Below are 22,691 nucleotides of genomic sequence, written 5' to 3' on the forward strand. Positions count from 1 at the left end.
TCAGTTACTCGAAAAAAGCGGTGTTCGATTGCAAAATCGCCCTAAACGAGTACGTTCGCTCATCTCTAGACACCACCATACACATTAGATGATCGGCCAAATCTTGTAACCCCCAGAATCACAAGGTACATTCTTTCAATCTCTCTTGGGACACTTTGGGTGTCTTTTTAATAGATGTATTTAAGGTATATCATAGTGACAAATTTTCTTTAACTTAAGGCATACTAACAGTAACTAGATGGTTAACTGATGCGAATTTCCCTCAGACATACAATTCAAATCAACTGTATACTTATGTTAATGGTAATGTTTATATATATTTATATATACACACGCAACATAAAGTAGAGGGCACTGGTATAAATTCCTGTGCACAACTCTTCATATTGTCCCATATGTAGTGTACCAGTCAGGCTGGGATCTCATCTGATTCGCCCCGCACTGTCACATTTGTACCAAGATGTCCATTTCTCTACATGCTACTTTTTTATGGTGACATTATAAATAATTGCATGATGCCGTTTAATATGCAAAATGTACTATGTTTATTATTTTCTCACACACAAGGAATGCAAATATTAGTTTGGTTAAGTGAATCTGAATCCATATTCGAACCATAAAAGGTTATAGAGCCGTGTCACTATTATCAGTAGAAATGGTTAAAGTGCAATGAAAAATGGACGCAAACGACTGCAGATAAATCAGAGTTTTCAGAGATCCTTGTAGCGTTTTTCATATTGTTAAAGACGAGCATCTGGCCATTGCCTGGATTATGCTGAACGTTGTGTATAAGCATTAGAGGAATGGCAGCTTGGATATTACATGAAGCAGATGCGGTATTACATGGAGACTTTAATGTTTGATTGTCACCCGTTCCCTTTGTTCATATTGGGGTGTTGACTCTAGAGTTTCAGTTCTTATTGTTCAATAAGATGTATTTATACACAATTGCTAATATAGCACATATGGATGATGTAGCACGACAGAAAAGCAGAATATAGTATATTTGCAACAGCAGATTAGGATCAGAAGGATGCAAGTTCTTGAAGAAAAGATGCATACAACTTTGTTCCTTCAATGAAATTGTGCCTATGAAGAAAAAAAATCAAATTTGGTTAAATGATCATAAAAAAGGGTCCGATTCACATTTTCTATACAGCAATGTGTTAGGGCATGGAGCATGTATGGCAGTGCACAAAGGCAGATTCTTCTTGTGTCGGCAGAAAAAGACTGTATGCCTCCATATGAAATTAAGGTAAGTCGTATGGTAGAGAATGTAGCCTTCATAGACTTTGTCCTTCGTAGTCACATAACCCTATTTAAAGGTTCACAAAGCCATAACGTTTTTTATTTTTCCATCGACATGGCCTGATAAGGGCTTGTTTTTTGTGTGGTGAGCTGTAGGTTTATTGGTACCATTTTATGGATAGATATAATATATTGTATAACTTATATTCATTTTTTTGGGTGGGCAGGGAGCAAAAACACAATTTCTGTCATGTTTATCATGCAGCATAAATGACAATTTTTTTGTGGGTTAGTATAAGTAAGACTATTAAAATTTTATATATATATATATATATATATATATTTTATTTTTTTTGGATTCGCACAAACACTGTTTGCATACAGTGTTTCCCCAAAAATAAGACTTTGTCTTATATTAATTTTTTAATTTTTAATACATTTTTTCCCCAAAAGAGGCACTTGGGCTTATCTTCGGGGAATGTATTATTTACTTACTTAGCAGGCTCAGCCTAGGTTCCTCCTGCTGCTCTCCAGAGCTCCGGCATGGTTCTCGCAGTCCTCGGACGACCCCAGAGGATCAGTTCCTGGCTACGGGATTCCAAGAAGAGATGGCTGTGATTGGTTCTTCAAGCGCTACATTGATTGGCGACACTCGAAGAACCAATTGCAGCCATCATGTCGTGAAGGCGAGACTTAATTGGCGGAGCCACAAATCAGCCAAATCATAATCTGGCCTCCACAACACGATGCCTGTGATCGGTTCTTCGAATGCCGTGGCTCAGCCAATTAATGCGGCGCTCGATGAACCAACGCGATGGCTGTGATTGGTCTTTGTCGCTGCTCAGCCAATCAATGCAGTGCTTGATGAACCAATCGCAGCCATCGCTTTGTGGAGGCGGGATTTATGAATCTTGTAACCAGGAAGTGATCTTGTGTGGGCGGCTGAGGACTGCAGGAACTGTACAGGAGCTCTGGAGAGCAGCGGGAGCGACCTGGACTGAGCATGCTAGGTAATGTATTCCTTTTTTTTTTCTTCATGTAGTGTAACTCGGGCTTATTTTCAGGATAGGGCTTATATTTCAATCCTCCCTAAAAATCCTGAAAAATCAGGCTAGGGCTTATTTTCGGGGAAATGCTGTGTGTGTATGTATATTTATATAAAATTATTATTTTTTTATTTCATCGTTGCATTTAAAGTCCCATAACTTTTTTATTTTTGCATCAACAAAGCTCTGTGAAGACTTGTTTTTTTGTATGATGGGGTTTTCTTTGTATCACTTAACAGTATTCGATAATATTTTTAAGCATTTAATCAGTGCATACTTATTTATTAGTTTCTTCATTGTAATCACATTTTTTTACTTCAGGAATTTTCCCTATTTTAATTAAAATTAGTCTTCAGTGATTGCTGGTTTCTATTACTACGTCAGACTCCTGTTATTTCCCTCCTGTAATCCTGTTTAAATGCCTTCTGCCTATTTGCCTCTGTAAGTGGCCTGATGAAGGAGCTGCAGCAGATCTGTAATGCGTAACCTAATAAAGTCGTTTCGACCATCTTGCTCGTCTTACTTCTGCATCGCAGTGCTGTCGGCTTTTCTTCTGCTCCCCCCCCCCCCCTCTTATTCCAGTCCTCAGGACTTGGGAGCAGTGTTGTTGTGTTTTTCTCTGCAACACATTGACAACCTCTATTCTAAAAGGCTCGTTGTCTGTATTCTGCTAATGGTACCACTGCACTGCACCCACTTTGACTTGTAAAAGGAATAGCTCTGGAAATAGATGCATATCAAGAAATTGTTGATAAGGTTCTCCAATACAATGTTTAAAAAGCTCCAAAGTGGAGCTTCACTTTAAATGTTCTAAAATCCAAAAACTTACATGCTTATTTTCTCATTCTGTCCATGAGGAGCATCGTCAGGGCCACCAATACCAAGTAACATGACACTTTTTCCTAAAACATCTTCAAAATGTTTTGCTATTGGAATCGTACCTCCTGCACGGATCATGTCTGCATCAACATTGAACACTAGCAAAGAGACATATGTAACCGATTACAAAAAAAACTTGAACATAAAAAGCTTTGAGCATTCCAGCAATTTGCACTGAATACAGTAGACTACAGCGAAACAAGCAAACAATACTTTAAAAGGTTGTCCCAGCAGGTATTATTGTATCTTGACGCCACCGGAAGCTAGTGGTTTGACAGGAGGAACACCCCTCTCACACCCCCAGCTTCCGATAGGGTCAAGGCTGGAAGGTCCTAGCAGCACAGTATGGATTGATGTGTGCCGGCGCTGGAGCCTTAGGCTGAGGGTTTGTGGCCTTAGGCGTACATTATGAGCTGTAAATGCTGCCATGTTACTGCTGTAAGATGGCAGCATTTACATCTTATAATGTATGCCTAAGAAGAAAAGTAACCTTCAGCCTAAGGCTACAGTGCTGGCACAAATCAATGCAGACGCTGGAGCGATTAGCGTCACCGGACCAGCTGTCCCCAGCTCAGTCCCAGCCGACCCCTCAGTTCTGCGTACCAGCAGCCACCTGTCAGCTCCATGCCGGCCGGCGCCTCTCTGTTCCCTCACTGCCGCTCCCCCGCTCACTGCTGCTAGTGCGCTCACCACTGCCAGCTGGAAATCGGCCGCTGCCTCAGCGCTGTGTCCCGGCAGCCAGCCACCGCAACTCTCTGCTCCCTGATGGGCGCTCCCCCGCCCACAATGCTGCCACAGGCTCTGCCAGCTGGGAATCTGGGAGTCCACAACTGGCAATCAGTAGTGGCCTTCCAGGACTTACAGGCCAACAAGATGTGCAGCCAATCAGCATCAGGGAGCATCACCCCCCTGTCAATCGTGACTCCACCAGGAGTTCCTGGTGGCTTCAAGATACAATAATACCGTCCCAGCAATCATTGTTTGGATATGTCATGCCATAAAAATGAGTAGTACTCTGTCCGATTTTAAAGTTGGTCTTACATGTAAGATATTAATCGTCTGCAATGAGTTTGATCAATTATCCATGGGATCGTTTGTATAAACAACCCCAACAGCAACACTGCTCATGAAAATGAGCAATCAGGAAGACTATTTAAAAAAAGGGAGACCCTGGGGCTTGTACAGTATAGTAAATGATCAGTCACATTTGGCTGATTGTGCCATACACTTGCACTTTCTGCTGTGGTTGGCCAAAATTTTCCAACAGGACAGATGCCATCTTTGGCAGACTGCACCCCCCAGCAGCCTCTAGTGAGCGCCAAGCTACTGGTCAGGTAACACGGACGTTGCATTCCCTGACCAGTAGCTTGGCGCTCACTTGAGGTTGCAGGGGGGCCTGTGTCGGGGTGCAATGACAGCACCATGTATTCCGAGGTGAGGGGGAGCGATGTAGCTACTAAAATCGGCTGTGGATGAGCAGCTGATTCCTGGTCTAAATCTTTAATGCAGGTTTTTATGTTGGACTGCTACACAATCTGCAGCGGAATTTTCAGCAGTGAACATTCTGCAGCCTTTCTGCCCCGTCTGAACATACCCTAAAGATGAAACGCAAAAGATTCTCTTTCAACAAAAAGCATCAGTACTGTATTTAAAGGGGGGGGGGGGGGGCTCCCCATTAAAAAAATCACTGGTGGCAGAGGGTGGATGAACACAAGTTGAAAAAAAATGCATGCTCACCTGCTACTGTGTGCTGCTCCCCCACTGCCCATTACTACAACTATGGTCTTTTGTTCCCATTGGCGGCAGCAGTCACATGGGTTTTTTACCCATGTGGCAGCTGCAGCCAAGTGGAGGCCGGACAGGGACGTCATCAGTGGCGCCCCGTAAATCTACCTTGGAACTTCTACATTAGAAGCCCACTTGACAGGCTTATGGGGCGTCACCAAGCATTCAGGCCTGATGACGTCACTTGTCAGACGCCGTGGCGCTGGTGAGTATATTACTTTTATATAGTTTTGGGTTTGCAAGGCCCAAAACGATATAAAAGAAATAACTCGAAAAACCCCTTAAAAAAAAAATCCTACTGCCTGAAGGGATTTAACGGATTCCTAAAGTCTACAGTAACCTGTCCACCCCTGGCTTATTAGGCCTGTACAGTCATTGAGAGCCAGGATAAAAGTCCGATATCTACAAGCTGCATATCCAGCACCAGGCACAATCGGAATAAAATGATGTCCTCTATGTGGTGTATGACAAACTACAGTACAGACGGCGCGGCTGGAGCTGAATTTACTGCTTGTGGATCATATTGATCACTCTGCTCTATTTAACCGGAAGTTATATTACTGAGCAAATCAGCAGTCTACAGTCAGCCTAGATCACTGTACTATTTGTATAGTGTCCTTATGTTATGTTATGGTAATACTAAATGCTGCAGCACATTTATTACTAATGCCCTTGCTAAACGGAGGTTTCCTATGTTACCTTTTTTCACTGCATTCCGAGCCGCCAGATATTGGGGTTCACTCATATTTGCTAACCAGGGCTGTGCGCCTATTACCATGGTTACTTTCATTTTATTAGGGCTCTTCCGTTCTGCAAATTGTTTTTCCAGGTAATCAGATACCTAATAAAGAGTAAAAATATCACATTGTAACTTGTTAGAAGTCAGAGATGGCTGCCATTTCTTGGGATTTGAATTAGATGCGTCTTACTTGTAGGGAATATATTATGTCCCTTTTTTCATCATCTTCAGTGAATCAATGTTCTCATGCCACCCACAACCAATTATACTTTCCATTATCTGTTGTTTTGATAAATACAATTCGGCAGATTGATTAACCCCTTCCTGCTGCAGACCTTTTTCATCCCCCACCTTCAAAAAGTCATACCTACTTAGCTACATGAGGACTTGGGTGTTTCAAAACGCATTCTATTTTTCAATGTTTCCATTTACTGTACCAGATAATGTATTTGTAAATTTTTACAAATTTTCTAAGTGGAGGGAAATGGTAAAAATATGCAATCTCACCATTTTGGCGTGTGTTAATTTTTACGGCATTCACGATGCCTTGAAATGACACGTTCTCTTTAGTCTGTGGGCCAGTACGATTATGGTTATAAATTTATATAGCTATTTTAATGTTCAACAAGTTAAAAGAATTAAATACCTTTAAAAAAAATTGCTTTCTGTTGCCGTCTTCTGACCGCATGACTTTGTTTTCCATCAATGGCCCAGTGTGAGGTCTCATTATTTTAGGGACGAGCTGCAGTTTCTATTTATACCATTTTTGGATATATGCAATTTATTATTATCACTTTTTATTCGATTTTTTTTTCTTGGAGACAGAGGGACCAAAAAAGTATAATTTTGGCATTGCCTATGTTTTTTCTGTCAGTGTTCACTGTCCGGTATAAATAATGTTATATTTAGGGATGAGCGAGTATACTCGCTAAGGCACTACTCGCTCGAGTAATGTGCCTTAGCCGAGTATCTCCCTGCTCGTCCCTAAAGATTCGGGAGCTGCCGCGGCTGACAGGTGAGTTGCGGCGGGGAGCAGGGGAGAGCGGGCGGGAGAGAGAGCTCTCCCCTCCGTTCCTCCCTACTCTCCCCCGCAGCTCCCCGCCCCGCGGCGGCACCCGAATCTTTCGGGACGAGCGGGGAGATACTCGGCTAAGGCACATTACTCGAGCGAGTAGTGCCTTAGCGAGTATACTCACTCATCCCTAGTTATATTTTAATAAATTGGACTTTTACAGACATGGCACTATCAAGTTTTTCTTTCTGCTTTTATATTTTTCTGATGCCACGACTGGGAAAAGGTTTTTATTTTTTTTAATTTGCCAATAATTAAACACTTTTATTATTTTATTTTTACTTTTTAAGTAAGGCTTAATAGGAGGAAATCCATGACAGACCAAGGGGCTTTCACAAGGCTCTAGGTTGCCATGGCAACCAAATGGTACCCCTTGAGCCTGCTCCATATATGGACACCTGAATAGCGCAGTACATGTATGGTGGATATTGGTAAGGAGTTAATACTGTCTTAAAATAAAACAGCCTAAACTTAACAGAGATGGTCAAAAGATGTATCAAATTTCTAACAGTGGTGCACACGTGTGATAAATTTGGCACATCTTGATAGACATGTTAGACATTTTTCTTTTGGTTATGCCACCTCTTGTTTGGTTTGCTGTAGACTAGCATTTAGAAAACCCTTTCCCCGGTCATCGTTAAAATTGTGGTGCATGTCATTATTAGGTACATTTTATGACTTCACTTAGCCACTCCCCCTTTTCTAGACACTTTTCAAAACTCTCTAACGAAATACAAACAGTGAAAAAATCAGATTAATAGCACTCCAAAGGCAGAGTAAAATGATATAAGGGAGGAGTGGAAAAAAACTATGCAGACTCACCCCAGACGTAGCAGGACCCTATAGGGATCCTGGTACATCAATGAATCCTGGTAGGCTGATATATGTATCAAATCATGATGAGGATCCAGTTCACACCGGTCTTAACCCTTTGCAATCCAATTTTGATTTCAGGGTTTCCTAGGGGGCTTTCTCTTTCTGCTATTACACTTTGGTGCCGTCTGCTGGCTAGAGCCAGTACTGCGGTGTGGGACATGCTGGAGAGGCCCCTAACAACAGTAATATACAGTAAGAATACCCTGCTGGACGTCTTCCGACATCGGAGCTGCACAGCCTTCAATTGGAATGTCTGAAGACGTCAGACAATGGATTGGAAAGGGTTAATAACATCCCTGAGGGAGAGTGTCACGGGGTAGCTCTAGGTATAATATACCAGAGTAACAAACGAGCAATACTAGGCAAGAAGAAAAAGATTCCCTGGATGCTCTAGTGGAATGGATAATAAAGGGAAGCAAACTTACTTCGTAGGGGTGCCTGATCCACAGCACCCCTCAGTCCCGGATCGCATGTAGTGTAACACAGATGATGAAAGGGTTTTTGCAAAGTTCCAAGATAGCGGTTTATTTCAAAGTATGGCATACTTCGAAATAAATCACTATCCTGGAACTTTGCAAAAACCCTTTCATCATCTGTGTTACACTACATGCGATCCGGGACTGAGGGGTGCTGTGGATCAGGCACCCCTACGAAGTAAGTTTGCTTCCCTTTATTATCCATTCCACTGGAGCATCAGGGGGTCTTTTTCCTCTTGCCTGGTATTGCTCTAATGAAACACAAAGTGAGTCTAAATCACATAATATATTTGGCACATGGCATGTATGCCAATTTTTTTAAGGTAAATTGAGATGGAAATCTGACATGTTTGGCATAGTAATCACCCCTATATGTTTAACCCCTTAAAGACATGGCCTATTTTGGCCATAAGTACAAAACGTTTTTTTTGTCCACATTTCAAAAGCCATAACTTTTTTTTAATTTTTATGTCAAAAAGGCCATATGGGGCTTGCTTTTTGCATGGCGATCTGTATTTTTATTGGTACCATCAGTGGGTTCATATAATGTATTGTAAAACTTTTAGCTCCGTATTTAGTTGTTTTGTTTTCAGTTTTTATCATTTTATTGTACATGTCATTACAGATACAATAATACCATATATGTGGGATTTTTTAAAAATTCAGTTGTTTTTTAAAATACTATTTTTTTTAATTTTTTTTATGTCCTGTAGGGATTTGAACAATAACAGCTATGATAATGCGTTGCAGTACTCTTGTACTGCAATGCCTTATTGTTTACAATAGTGATCATAGGCAATGGCAAGCTGGGACACCAGTATCTGGCATCCAGTCGGCCATTCTCGATTAGATAGCGGAGGGTCAATGATGTCACAGAGGGAGTGCGCACCCTCTGTGAACCCTTTACATTCATGATGGGGATTAACAGCAGGGATTGCTGTTCTTATCATTCCCCATTGTTGCAGCAGGAGGCCGCCTATCAATAACAACCGTCTCCCACTGCGGGATGATGCGGGTTCAGCTTCTGTTAAGTGCCCCGCATCCAGAACGTAAAATTTCATCCTGTACGGTTAAGGGCTTAGTAACGAAGGTAGCCTTATGAAGTAATTATTAGTACATTTTAACATACCTGTTTCTCTACAACAGATGGTTTCATTTTAGGGACTTGACGAATTGAGAACTTTCCAATAACCTTTGCAGGTATAACCGTTTTTGTTCCAGATCCAGAAAATCCTCCTTCAATGCCGTGGATTGTCAAAGAAGGAAACCGCCATCTGTGCATAAGTAACTCTTCCTGCATATGGGAAAAAAGAGGTACAGTAAATCCGATTTGGTAGAATACTGTTACATGTAGATGTACCCATCATTATAATATGCATAAAAATGATTTCTTCATGTAAAATAATCTATTTTATTTTGCAAGGTATTAAGGTCTGACCTCAGTGTATTCAATAGCAATCTGACTTTGCCAAGCATTACCCAGCAGAATATTTCCATTTCACAACACATCAAGAGACAAGGAATATAAGGCATACAAAGCTTACACTTCTTATACTTCCAATGTATACTTTTAATACACTTATTCAATACCGGGCCGCTTTCACACATGCATATTTTGATCAGTACTTTGCATTGGTATCTGAAAGCTCAAAGCAGGAGTGGAGCCTAAACACAGTTGGGGCACACATCTCTCTATTAGGCCAGTTTCAGATGAGTGGTATTTTAGCACTGTATTCGGTTCTTGTTTTGGGGACCCTAATACAGAGCTAATGTAAATCTATGTGTGTATTCACTTGGCCATATTCTTCATGGTCTTCTCCATATTGCTGTTATTTTCTACTGGGCAAATACGGATCAGTAAAAGAATACAGAGGCAAATAATGATGACAGATCTGTATTACAGACGTGTTATAATACGCTCGTCTGAAACCGACCTCACACTGTTTATGTCCAGTTGCAGGTATTGGCTTTAAAACACCAATGCTAAATACAGTTGCAAGAATAAATATGTGAACACTTTGGAATAATCTGGATTTCTGCATTGATGGCTAATACAATGCAGTCTGATACTAGTAGTTATCTAAGTCTCTATTATAGACCAATCTAATTAAACTACGTACCTTCGTATCATGTAGAAATGTCTTTATTCCTGTGTCTCTCTCCAGATCTTCCAGGTCAAATACAAGATCTTTGTATAACTTCTTTTCTTCTTCAGTAACAGGTAAAACATCATCATAAATTCCTGGAATCAAGATTTTGCCTTTCACATCCGCAAGCGTACCTAGGAAAAGATAGTGGATCTAATTATATATATATATATATATATATATATATATATATATATATATATATATACACACACACCATACTGACCTACAGCAAATAAATTGCATGGGCTCCTTCAGACAAGCGCTTTTTTCTTACTGCTAAGCAGCGCACAGAATGCGCTTCTCAAAGCCCCTAAAGCTGCCATTGCAGATTGCCTATCAAGCCATGGCATATTTCTATAATAAAATAATGGCAGGCTGCTGGGATCTACCAGATATTCAATACTTTCCAGTATGTTTGCTTTACCCTTATTCATCAAAAATATCCCAATTGTGTACTTTTGGAAATTTCATGTAGTGATTGGGACTGTTGGCTAGTATGAGTCCCTGGCCTAGTGGCAGTGTGCAGAAATTCAAACCCCCTACAGACACAATTCATCGTGATCTTGGAGGCTGGGCTTTTTTCCCCTTGCATTTCTAAAAGTCCTAACTCTTTATTTAGTCTTTGATATATCTGTAAGAGGCCTTGTTGCAGTTTTGGGTACCATTTTGAAGTACTTGTGTCAATCACCAAAGGTCAGTGTGGTAAATTTATTCAGCGATCTCTTGTGGGACTACTAAATATGTGCATATTATTATTTTTTTGTGATATGTATTTAAAGGGTAAATAATAGAGATGAGCGAGCGTACTCGGAAAAGCACTACTCGCTCGAGTAATTTGCTTTATCTGAGTATCGCTGTACTCGGGTCTGAAGATTCGGGTGCCGGCACGGAGCGGGGAGCTGCAGGGGAGAGCGGGGAGATCTTTCTCTCCCTCTCTCCCGCCCGCTCTCCCCTGCTCCCCGCTGCGACTCACCTGTCAGCCACAGCGGCACCCGAATCTTCAGGGACGAGCACAGCGATACTCGGATAAAGCAAATTACTCGAGCGAGTAGTGCTTTTCCGAGTACGCTCGCTCATCTCTCGTAAATAATAGAAAAAAACTTATGACATGTAGTACTGACATGGATTTGTAGGAATCCAGCTTCTGTTTTAGCAGTAAAACAGCCAATTCAAAAGTTCTTGATGTTGGCCAACTGTTGTACAATCACTTTGACATATAAATATATCTATATGTGCAAGGATGCATAATCTTTGTTAAAGGTCTGTATTTTACCTAGTAAATATACTAAATCACTCATGGCTTCATGTACTGTTCCTCCAAAACCTCCAGAGTGAAGGTCCCGCCTTGCACCGTCAACCTGCGTGATGACAGAGACAAATAAAGATGTAATTCTAATGAAGATGTAAGGCGGTGATGTTATGTTATGGCGCGGCAGTGACAGATCGAGGCCGCGCACAGTTGTTATAAAGAATAACTTTTACTCAACAAAACAGGAATTACATTATTCCACTTCATAGCAAAACACTTGTACTTGAACATTGCATAGAACATCACTCAATACCACAAATACGGATACGTACTGAAAGCACATCTAACTCGGTATGACACAAGGCACTTCGAACTTGAACTCATAACGATCATCTGTGTCAATCGTCTTACTATATTTTCAGAGCCCTGTGGCATGACACAAACCTCACGGATTCAGTGCCATAATATATCCATTGCATGCCCCCATATGGCGTACACGCCGCTACCATAGTACAAAGTGCCTTCTCACCCATTACACAGTGTTGCTTCCACATGCCATAACTATTTATGTTACAGAATCACAGCTTAGTCACATTGCCACATTTGGCATCATCCGGTGTCTCACACCGGCACATGTGTCGCCTTTCACATCTACCTCTTGTAGTGACAGCAAGGCATTTGGCTCATGGGCTTTCGCTAGTCATGCCCAACACCTTTTACACTATCTCTAGACTGACCCCTTCTATCCATAGGAGCTGTAACCTTTCCTCAGATTACCAGACGTCATAGACTTCGCCAACACAAGGGTCTCTCACAGCTTGACCCGATCTGCCTATAAATCCGTAGGACATACATTTCACTTCTCACTTCTTAGAATTAGTAATCACTAACACAATGTATGGAATGACATACCTCTAAGAAAAAGTAGCAATTTCCTCGAGCTCCATAGGTGATGCCTGGTTTTGTGCTAAGCCAAGGGGTATCGGTTACCACAATATAGTCAACATTGGAGAAAAAAGTGTTCTTTTTCTGTTCAACAAGTTGTTCAAGACCATGTGACCCTACTTCCTCCATTCCTTCAATGAATAGCTTCACATTTACTGGAAGACCCTGAAAAGTAGATGTATAGTAGTATACATAAAAATGTTCGACCACTCATTTTTAAAAGACTTTAATATAACGGAGTCCTAATTTCCATGTATGGTACGTTCCATGTAACACGTAGCGAAACCTCACCACAAAAATCAACCATGGATGCATCATTCACTTTTTCACTACAATACATGGCATTTGTAAATGCTCAGTTACATAAATCTTTCTGCCAATGTATGACTGATGTTTTGTAAAGGAACTAAATAACATACAAATTTCTTAACAGATTCCACTGCATGAAGCAAAGCCAGAATTTGTCCTTTGTCGTCAGATGTGCCTCTGCCATACAGATTACCTAGAATACAGAATAAGAGAATGTCATTCCATTAAATTAAAATAGGTCATTGGCAATATGGCATCTATAATCATAGGCTCCAACATTAAGGCTACATGAACACAGGCAAGTGCGATTTCACACTTGCCAACATGCGGTTTTCATGCCAATTCAAGGCGTTTCTGATTCTAAAATGTCTTGCATCACTTCTGTGTAATTGCGATCCTCAGGCGTGTTTTTCATGCACATCAAAGGATCACAAGTGTTTCCCATTGATTTCAATGGGAGACATCGCACTTGCATGCACTGCGCACAGCATGCGAGAGCCATGTGATGTTCTGAGTAGAGATGAGCGAGCATACTCGCTAAGGCAAACTACTCGAGCGAGTAGTGCCTTATGCGAGTACCTGCCCGCTCGTCTCAAAAGATTCGGGGGCCGGCGGGGGAGAGCGGGGAGGAACGGGGTGAGATCTCTCTCTCACTCCCCCCCTCCTCCCTGCTCACTCCCGCAACTCACCGCTCTCCCCCGCCGCCACCCGGATCTTTTGAGAAGAGCGGGCAGGTACTCACATAAGGCACTACTCTCTCGAGTAGTTTGCCTTAGCGAGTACGCTCGCTCATCTCTAGTTCCGAGGTAACGCCCAAAGAATGAACATGCTGCGATTTTTATCCTTGTAGCATCGCTGCAAGGAAAAAAATTGTCCATGTGAATAAGTCCATTCAAAAGAATGGAGTTCATATTCGTGCGAGTTCTGTTTGTCTCACCCATGTAAATAAGTCCTAACAATATACTGTGCAAAATGACTTTTCTGCCAGAGCCGTGATATCCTATACTTGCAAGAGGGATTTAGATGATGGAATTTTTATTGTATTATTGTATTTTTTAACAAAAAAACCTGCAAATCAAAATTAAGGGAAGAGAAAAGTCCACTCAAGCACAAAACCAGTAATAGATAAAGAAAGGCAAACAGTGTCAAAACAATTAAAGGGGTTGTCCCGCGCCGAAACGGGTTTTTTTTTTTTTCAACCCCCCCCCCGTTCGGCGCGAGACAACCCCGATGCAGGGACGTACAGACAGCTTACCGGAGCGCTTACCTTGATCCCCGCGCTCCGGTGACTTCTATACTTACCTGTGAAGATGGCCGCCGGGAACCTCTTGCTTCGTGGACCGCAGCTCTTCTGTGCGGTCCACTGCCGATTCCAGCCTCCTGATTGGCTGGAATCGGCACGTGACGGGGCGGAGCTACACGGAGCCGCTCTCTGTCACGAGCGGCTCCATAGAAGAACACAGAAGACCCGGACTGCGCAAGCGCGGCTAATTTGGCCATCGGAGGCCAAAAATTAGTCGGCTCCATGGAGACGAGGACGCTAACAACGGAGCAGGTAAGTAAAAAACTTTTTATAACTTCTGTATGGCTCATAATTAATGCACAATGTATATTACAAAGTGCATTATTATGGCCATACAGAAGTGTATAGACCCACTTGCTGCCTCGGGACAACCCCTTTAAGTTTATATACTGGAAGATATAAAAAAAAAAGGTTGCTCAGTTTATATCATCATAATCTAAAACTAGAAAAATAAAAGTTCCATTTATAAATTTAGTAAGAAGATAAAATAGTAGAAATCAGAAACTAAACACTATAACCATTCAAAAATATAACATAACAGAGGAGGAGGAAATGGACAGGCACAAGAGGAAACACTAGGAATAAGAGGAGTGTGAGAAAGTAATTCCTGTCTGGCATCGCGGCCGAAAATCGCATGAAAAAGAGGTCGCGGCTGCATCTCCTGTTTTCTCGCCCAGAAGAATAGAGCATGCTGCGGGTCCTTTTGCGTGAGGGAATTGTGCATGCCAAATTAGCTGACCGAGCCCATTAGATACTGTGGGTTCTATTTTCTGTGTATTGCCTGCACAGATTTTTCATGAGCAAATACACGCATAAATACATTCATGTGAATCCGGTCTAAGAGTAAAAAACAATATTGACTTCTCGAGGAGGCCAGAATGTTAAAGGCGTCCCATGGATCCCAAATAGCTTGAAGCCGCTCCAGGGTGTTGCTAAGAGATGCTGTTAAGCATTCAAGTAAGTGAATTTCTCAAAGCCTGGTGTACAAATCCATTCAGGATGGCGGGCCGTTTGCTTCCAAAATTTCGCAAGAAGTGAATGATAGATTTTTTTTTACCCAAAACAAAATATAAAGCAAAACATGACGGAAAAAATTGTTGTTAAGCAACTGTGAACTACCAAGTCCTATCCAAAAATTAAGGTCTATTTAGACACAACGAGAATCACTCAAAGCAGTCTTTTGAGCGATTCTCGTTCTGTCTAAATGCAGGGACATCGTTCAGTTTTCGTGCACGAGTCGTTGATCGCTGAATTCATAGCGGGCACACTGGCGGTCAGAGCGGAGAAGAATACAGCTGTTAGTTTATGCAAAGCAGCTGTATTCTTCTATTAGGCTGTGTCCCGCTCCGCTTGCATATTCTATAGTAACTACTATAAAGTATGCAAAGATGATCGCTCAAAACTGTCACTCAAACTATCGTTTGAGCGACTTCTGAGCGATCATCTGTCAGCGTAAATGGGGCTTAAGTCTAACAAAGCGTATGATTAGTACTTTTTTATGTCTCTAGCATAGATTACAGCATGTTTTCTTGTTGATGTGGAAATGTGGAAGACACAATTGGAGACAAACTTGGAGATAATCTAGAATTCCTAATCAAAACTTCTGAAACCGCACTTATTATCTATTATTAATGATTCATCAATTAAGACTGCAGCACACAATTTTGTGCTTTATTAGGGTTCATTAAATAGGTTGTACCATCTGTGCATTTCCTTTCCTTCCAGTCTTTGCCATAGATTAACTGATCTCCACATGTCTATTTGCGGAAAGCCTTAATGATCAGTGGAAGCTGATTTACTGGGAATGTAGTATTACATATCATCCAGTCAAATGCCACCAGAGCAGAAGTTGCCCTTTTACAGCATTGCTCCACTGTGGCTAATAAAGAAGGAACACAAGTAAGGGACAGACCCCTTCTCTTTCCAAATGTTATGGAAGGTTCTCTTAGGACAACCCATTTAACCACGGTTTTGGTTGTTAGGAGATAAGTTCACCGATTACCACGTTGTTTCCACAAGGAGAAGCAAGATATTGGGATTAGCTTCAGTGAAACCTGAACTTTCAAGTCTTTTAAATGATCACTCGCTATACTGCCATAAATAACGCTATACTTTACTGACAAATACTAAGTTTTGCATGACTTGCCATCTTTCTCCGTGACGGTGTAGGGTTCTGTTTGCCATCCATCATCTTTCTTTGCAGGCTGCACATCCATATGTCCATAGAAACAGACAGTTGGCTTGTTTGTGTCATTCCCAAACTCTGCGAGAATCACTGGTGGCAGAGGGAGTTTTATCCCAGGTGAATACTAAAATGGATGCATTTAATAATTAGATCAACTATTATTAGAATTGCACTAATTGAATAAAAACAGCATATTCGAAGATGATCAGAATTCTGACCTCTTGCTCTCCAAGTTCTGCCATCTCTACTTTTCCATCTAATTGCAAGATGTAGTCCTTTGTCACTTGCATCATGTGTACAACCTGGTCTCTTTTTGATGGGTCACTGGAATCACTTTCTATTGCCACCCAATCCTTCAATCTCTGCAAGAAATGTACATATTGTGATTAGCAAGATGCTCATGTTGGTTATGGTTTTGCTTACGTGTACTGAAGGAATTCTACCAGTAGAATAGTGGAGCTCCAGGCAAAAACTGGAATTCAGCTCTATTCAGAGACACATCTGCTGCGTTTCACTTACCTGAACATAACTGCATCTGAGGTCCTCTGCTGTCCTATTCTTGGCCACAGGTAAATCCTGCCTGCTCATAACATCATACCAGCCAAGCTGCATTGTCAGTAGTTACTTGAAAGTCAGTGCTAGGAAATACTCAATCTGCAAACCATGGCAGATGGGCCCACACGTTTTGATCAAAATTTGCACTAAGAACCTTGCATTTTATGCGGTTAGTATAAACAACAGATGTGCAGTTTTATTCAGATATTAAATGTATATGAGTGCTAACATATGTGTTTCTGTTACTCAGTCAGCAAACTACAGTGTTTCGCAGTAGTAATATTGCTCATGTACTGCAATCCACCCATTCCTTTAAAGGTGTTTTCTGAGCAAAAACTATTGATTATCTATTTTCAGGGTAGGTCATCGATAGTTAATCACTGGGAACTCAGGATCCCTAGTGATGAGCTGATCATCCGGCCCGCTATCAGTATAGAGGGCCAAATGTGTACCATAGGAGACAGGAAATGGTGATAAGCCCTTTAACAGGCAGCTTTATGCTTATATTGTACCTCATCGCTTTTCTTTGTTAATAATAACCCTTTTAATTCGATAACAATATTATAGCAATAGCGTAATAATAATGAACAACATGGCTTACCTGCTTATAGTCATGCGTATGATCATCGATGTGCTTAAATAAGGGATTGTTTGGCACAGGAGATAAGAAAGCATGGCTGGATAGCAAAGATACAATGTACAGTAGAAAAAGCTGCAAAATAAAAAAGAGAAGATATGTGTAAGGCTTGTTAATGGGAGCTCCTTTGTGCTTATGGGCTCATAGGGGTTCACCTACTGAGCCCAGGGAGGTAAGTATTATACTTACCTTCCTCACCAGTCCCTCACTGTACACTGTCAGAGCCATGGCTGCAATGAGTCCCACTGGCACATACATAGAATGAGAGGACTAGTCAGGGAAGGTAAGTATAATACCTACCTCCCTGGACTCAGCATGTCAACTCAATCAGTTTAGCTTATGGGGCTCTAAGGAGCTGACAGATTCCCTTTAATAAATGGTTAAATTAATAGCTGACATATTTGAACAGTTATGGGACTAGAAGCTGATGGCATACATTTGAACAGCAACCCATATTACAATTACTTTAGTCTACCGTGCGCCTCATTGGCATATAATTATTATTCGTAACTAGAAGTCATATCACTACTAACACTATGTTTATGTCTGTCTCCCCCTTGTCCACAAAAGTGCAACGCATGCCATATTATATTCTACAGTCAGACTGAATTCCAGCTCAGACCACTTTAGGTGCCAAATGGTCCCAATTCCATTTTCTTCCAGCTCTATAATATTTAAAATAATAAAACATAAGTAGATGGTGAAGTAATACAATAAAAGCGCAGGAAGGAAATAGCTTGAGGATAAGAAAACTATCTACAAGTTCAAAACAGATTTTTCTGTACATCTTAAAGGGGTTGTCCCGCGCCGAAACAGTTTTTTTTTTTTTCAATAGCCCCCCCGTTCGGCGCGAGACAACCCCGATGCAGGGGTAGAAAAAAAAAACGTCCAGTACTTACCCGAATCCCCACGCTCCCGCGACTTCTTACTTACCTTAGTAAGATGGCCGCCGGGATCTTCACCCACGATGCACCGCGGGTCTTCTCCCATGGTGCACCGTGGGCTCTGTGCGCTCCATTGCCGATTCCAGCCTCCTGATTGGCTGGAATCGGCACACGTGATGGGGCGGAGCTACAAGGAGCAGCTCTCTGGCACGAGCGGACCCATTCGGAAGGGAGAAGACCGGACTGCGCAAGCGCGTCTAATCGGGCGATTAGACGCTGAAATTAGACGGCACCATGGAGACGAGGACGCTAGCAACGGAACAGGTAAGTGAATAACTTCTGTATGGCTCATAATTAATGCACGATGTACATTACAAAGTGCATTAATATGGCCATACAGAAGTGTATAACCCCACTTGCTTTCGCGGGACAACCCCTTTAAATTAAAATGCTTTGTATTACCTGACAAAAGCATAATACAGTAACTACATCCATTTAAAGGAGACCTGTCATCGGCCCAAACCAACAGCATGAACCCGGGACAGGTATGTAAACCAATAGGGGGTCTCTATTACTATTGAGACTTCTATGTGGGATACTTATTACTGCTGGGGCCACCAATATAGGGAACACTTACTACTGGGGCCACTATGGGGGTCAGTATTACTACTGAGGCCACTATGGAGAGGGGGTCTCTATTACCCCTGGAGCCACAATGAGAGACCCCATTACTACTAGGGGTCACTGTGTGGGCTTTATTACTACTGGAGCCACTATGGTGGACACTATTACTACTGGGGCCACTATGGGGGTCACTATTACTACTTGGGCCACTATGGAGGCACTGTTACTACTGGAATCATAATAGCGGTCACTATTACTACTGGGGTCACAATGGGGACTTTATTACTACTGGGACCACTATGGGGGACCCTATTACTACTGCAGCCACTATGGGGTAACTATTACTATACAGTCTTACAATCACCTTTGAAGGCAACCATAAGGTTGATGTGGCCCTCGGTGAAAATGAGTTTGACAACTCTGATCTAGAGTGATAGTTCTCTCCTTGCTTGCGCAGCATTTCCAAATAAGACATACATGGGTGCAGTGTACATAGCTGTCCCGGGTCCATACTATCCATGGCTCGGGCAGCATGACAGGTTCCTTGTAGTGTAAGTCATACAGCAAATGTAGCAGAATTTGCAGGGCAGGAATGTAGTTCTGTGTTTGACATATGTGTACATCTCTAAAGTGTTTATATTATATCCATGAGCTACTATCAGCATCAGCTAGGCATTCGGAAAGCCATACTCCATATGTATATTCTTTTACTAAGCTGGAGGCGGGTAGACGCTGGCAGGATTATTGAAAATGGGAAGGAGAAATGTGCTTATACAATTTATGAGCAACAGTCTGGTGGTGCCTAGAATTGCTTTATACTCAAAAGAATTGACAGGAACCTTACTTGTAGGATTATTGCAATACCCTGTATAGTCCAGCAGAGGGCCAGTATCTGCAAATAAGCTGTAACAATGAGAACTCGGAAAGGAATGGACTGTGGAATGGAGCTTTATTAAAATACTACCTAAATATATATGAAAAAGTCGCAGACATGCCAGAACCCAACTGCATCATGTCAGTGAGTCCTCATGGGAGAAGGGAGGCACAAAGCGGGGCAGAACAGTAACTGACTCTCCAATTAGGCACTCACAAATGGCTGGGGGTCAATCACTGCTGTAAATATTCATGATAAGAAAATGGTCATGGCCTCTAGATTTTTCCGTACTGACCCCTTCAAGACCAAGCCAAATTTTGAAAATATGGTATCTGTCACTTTAACAAGCGTATGCGCAATTGAGCACTCTTCAGCGCAATTTATTTGAACTATGAACGCGGTAGATTTGTATCATGTATCAGCGCATTTTAATGTACTTTTTGTGTGCGCAGGGCATGTTAATTTAGTCGCAGCAGATGAACACGCTCTGATTTAAATGGCTATTTTGCCTAATGAGATCAAGATGTGTTCTTTTTTTCACGGAATTGCGCGGTGTATTGCACATTTGCACCCGCACTGAGTGCGCATATGTGCACGTTCCATAGACTTCTTAGGGGACCTTTGGTGCGCAAATGGGCACAAAAATAGAGCATGCTGCAGGTTTTTTCGCAAAATGCACACACAAAAGGACATAAGGATGAACCCATTGAGATCACTGGGTTCTTTTCTCTGCGTATTGATTTTGCGCATGTGAATACGACCGTGTGAAGTCGCACTTACTCTGTAAAGGTTTTACACATCCAAGTAATCCTGACAATGCTTTTTTTTGTCACATATTATACTTTATTTAGGTGGCAGAAGTAGACTGAAACAATTTGTATATATTTATTTAAAACACCAAAATTGGGTAAAGTTTTTAAAAATGTTTTTTTCATATTCTCAGTACGTCACATAAATACATATATATTGTACTCATTTTTGTTCACATATATATTTCTTTACTTTATTTTGGAAGCTCATCTGAAAAATGCTTTTGAGCAATTTAGGAGTCTTACTAATTTAATTTTTTAAATATTGAAATATATTGTTTGTCATTTTAGTGTATATTTAATTCCTACATTGGAAGCTATATAAATGGTATGGATGATTAAATTAATTAATTTAATAAATAACTGATGTAATAAATTTATGTAAGGCAATGATCACACGGAGCAAAATTGGAGTGGATTTTCTGCAGCGCAAAATCAGCGCCAAAATCCGTATCAACTTCCGCATTACACCATTGGTGGATTTTGACACAGATTTTGACTTGGATTTGCAAGAGTATTCACCTCTTCAGTCGAAAAGGTGAAATCAGCTGCAGATCTGTGTCAGCTACCCGGCTTGTTCCCAGAAGAAAATGTTGCATGCAGCGCTTTTTCCTTTGGTATTTTGTGCCGAACCTGCAACGGAACCTCCAACCGGAGGCTCCAACATAGATGTGAAACCAGCCGTAATTATTGCTAGTATTAACTCTGTATTCGATGACCCCATCATGATTAAAGACCCATGACTGGGTTTCTCTGAGAAGGTTTTGGCTTGGTTCAGACTCAGAAATATATCAGGAGACCCGATTGATTGATTGATTGATCATTCAAACAGACCAATATTATTGTGGGAATACATTTGTAGCATCTAATGGAGTAGAATTACCTCCCAGTAGTCCCTATGATGCATTGTCCTCATCCTCTCACTGTTTACATGCTACAATTATAACAAGGATTCAGATGAGATTTTTTTCGTCAAGTAGAAAACAATTGCATGTGATTGTATTTAGCCCTAAGCCACATGCAGCAAAAGCCTACCAACTAATACATTGCTAAAATAGATTATATTATCATCGTAAATACAGGAGACCAAACAGAAATAAGGAAAATACTATTCTGTTACCATGTTTGGAGTGTTGTCCAGTCTTGTCCAGCAGGGATCACCACTGGGTGTCAGGGAGAGATGTGTGACTTCTTATATGCTGCTGTGGCAAGCCACTCCCTTGTACCAGTCCTCTCCCACCAAATCCCAGGGAGATCGGGTTAGTAATAGCAAATACTGGGTTAATAATCTCTAAAAAGTAAGTACTGACCTGGCAACACTCATTTAGTACCAAGATCGTATAAGAATTGTTTTATATTGTGGACAGCAATAAACGTAGACGGCCGCGCTCCAAGGATGAATCATTGTAATAAATCTTAAGTATACCTTGTTATTTGTATAGCGCCAACTTATTCCGCAGCGCTTTCAGGTAATTTATTACCCCATTTTTTAATTCTATATTATTCCTGTTTTGGGGAAGCAAAATGAACAGAAAACTGCTATTTTGGAATTTTTTAAGTTTTCTTTTACAGAATGTACTGTACTAGATAAATAATGCACTATTTTATACTACCGGTTGTTTTAGTTGTGGTGATAACAATTATGTGTGGGGTTTTTTTGTTCTTTATTTTTCGAATATTTAAAGCCATGCATGTTTAAAGGAGATGTCTCGAGGAAGCAGTGATTTTTTTTTTTTGCCCAGTCCCCCTAATTAAACATACATAACTAAGCCCCCCTGTAAATGACTTTCCTAGCTGGTTTGTACTTACCGTTCCAGCGTTTCAGCAACTTATAAAAGTTTCCCCAAGATGGCCGCCGGCTCTTTCCCCGTCGCTCGCTGCAGCCCGACATGCGCGCTCCCGAGACGCTGCCAGCTGTGTCTCCATGGCAACCGGACGCCCCGCAGCCGCCGACCAGACGCCCCGCAGCCGCCGACCAGTCGCCCACCGCCAGGCAGCAGGTAACCGGCGCTAGCCCCCGGCTCCCCAGCGCTACGCTCCCGGCTC

General features: G+C 41.6%; 1 protein-coding gene across 1 annotated transcript; it reads right to left on the reverse strand.

Annotated features, from left to right (window-relative positions):
• Nucleotides 1-609: 609 nt before the first annotated feature.
• LOC136579144 (cytosolic non-specific dipeptidase-like) lies at nt 610-22,307 on the reverse strand. Its single transcript, XM_066579488.1, has 12 exons — nt 21,766-22,307; nt 17,419-17,529; nt 16,481-16,624; nt 16,224-16,386; nt 12,885-12,967; nt 12,433-12,630; nt 11,545-11,629; nt 10,242-10,402; nt 9,251-9,415; nt 5,658-5,799; nt 3,124-3,271; nt 610-1,089 (listed from the first exon to the last, which is right to left on the reverse strand). Exons 1-12 carry the CDS (start codon nt 21,766-21,768, stop codon nt 1,026-1,028), a joined length of 1,467 nt encoding a protein of 488 aa, XP_066435585.1. The 5' UTR covers nt 21,769-22,307; the 3' UTR covers nt 610-1,025.
• Nucleotides 22,308-22,691: the final 384 nt, after the last annotated feature.

Source organism: Eleutherodactylus coqui, chromosome 9, assembly GCF_035609145.1.
Source record: "Eleutherodactylus coqui strain aEleCoq1 chromosome 9, aEleCoq1.hap1, whole genome shotgun sequence".
Classification (NCBI taxonomy): domain Eukaryota; kingdom Metazoa; phylum Chordata; class Amphibia; order Anura; family Eleutherodactylidae; genus Eleutherodactylus; species Eleutherodactylus coqui.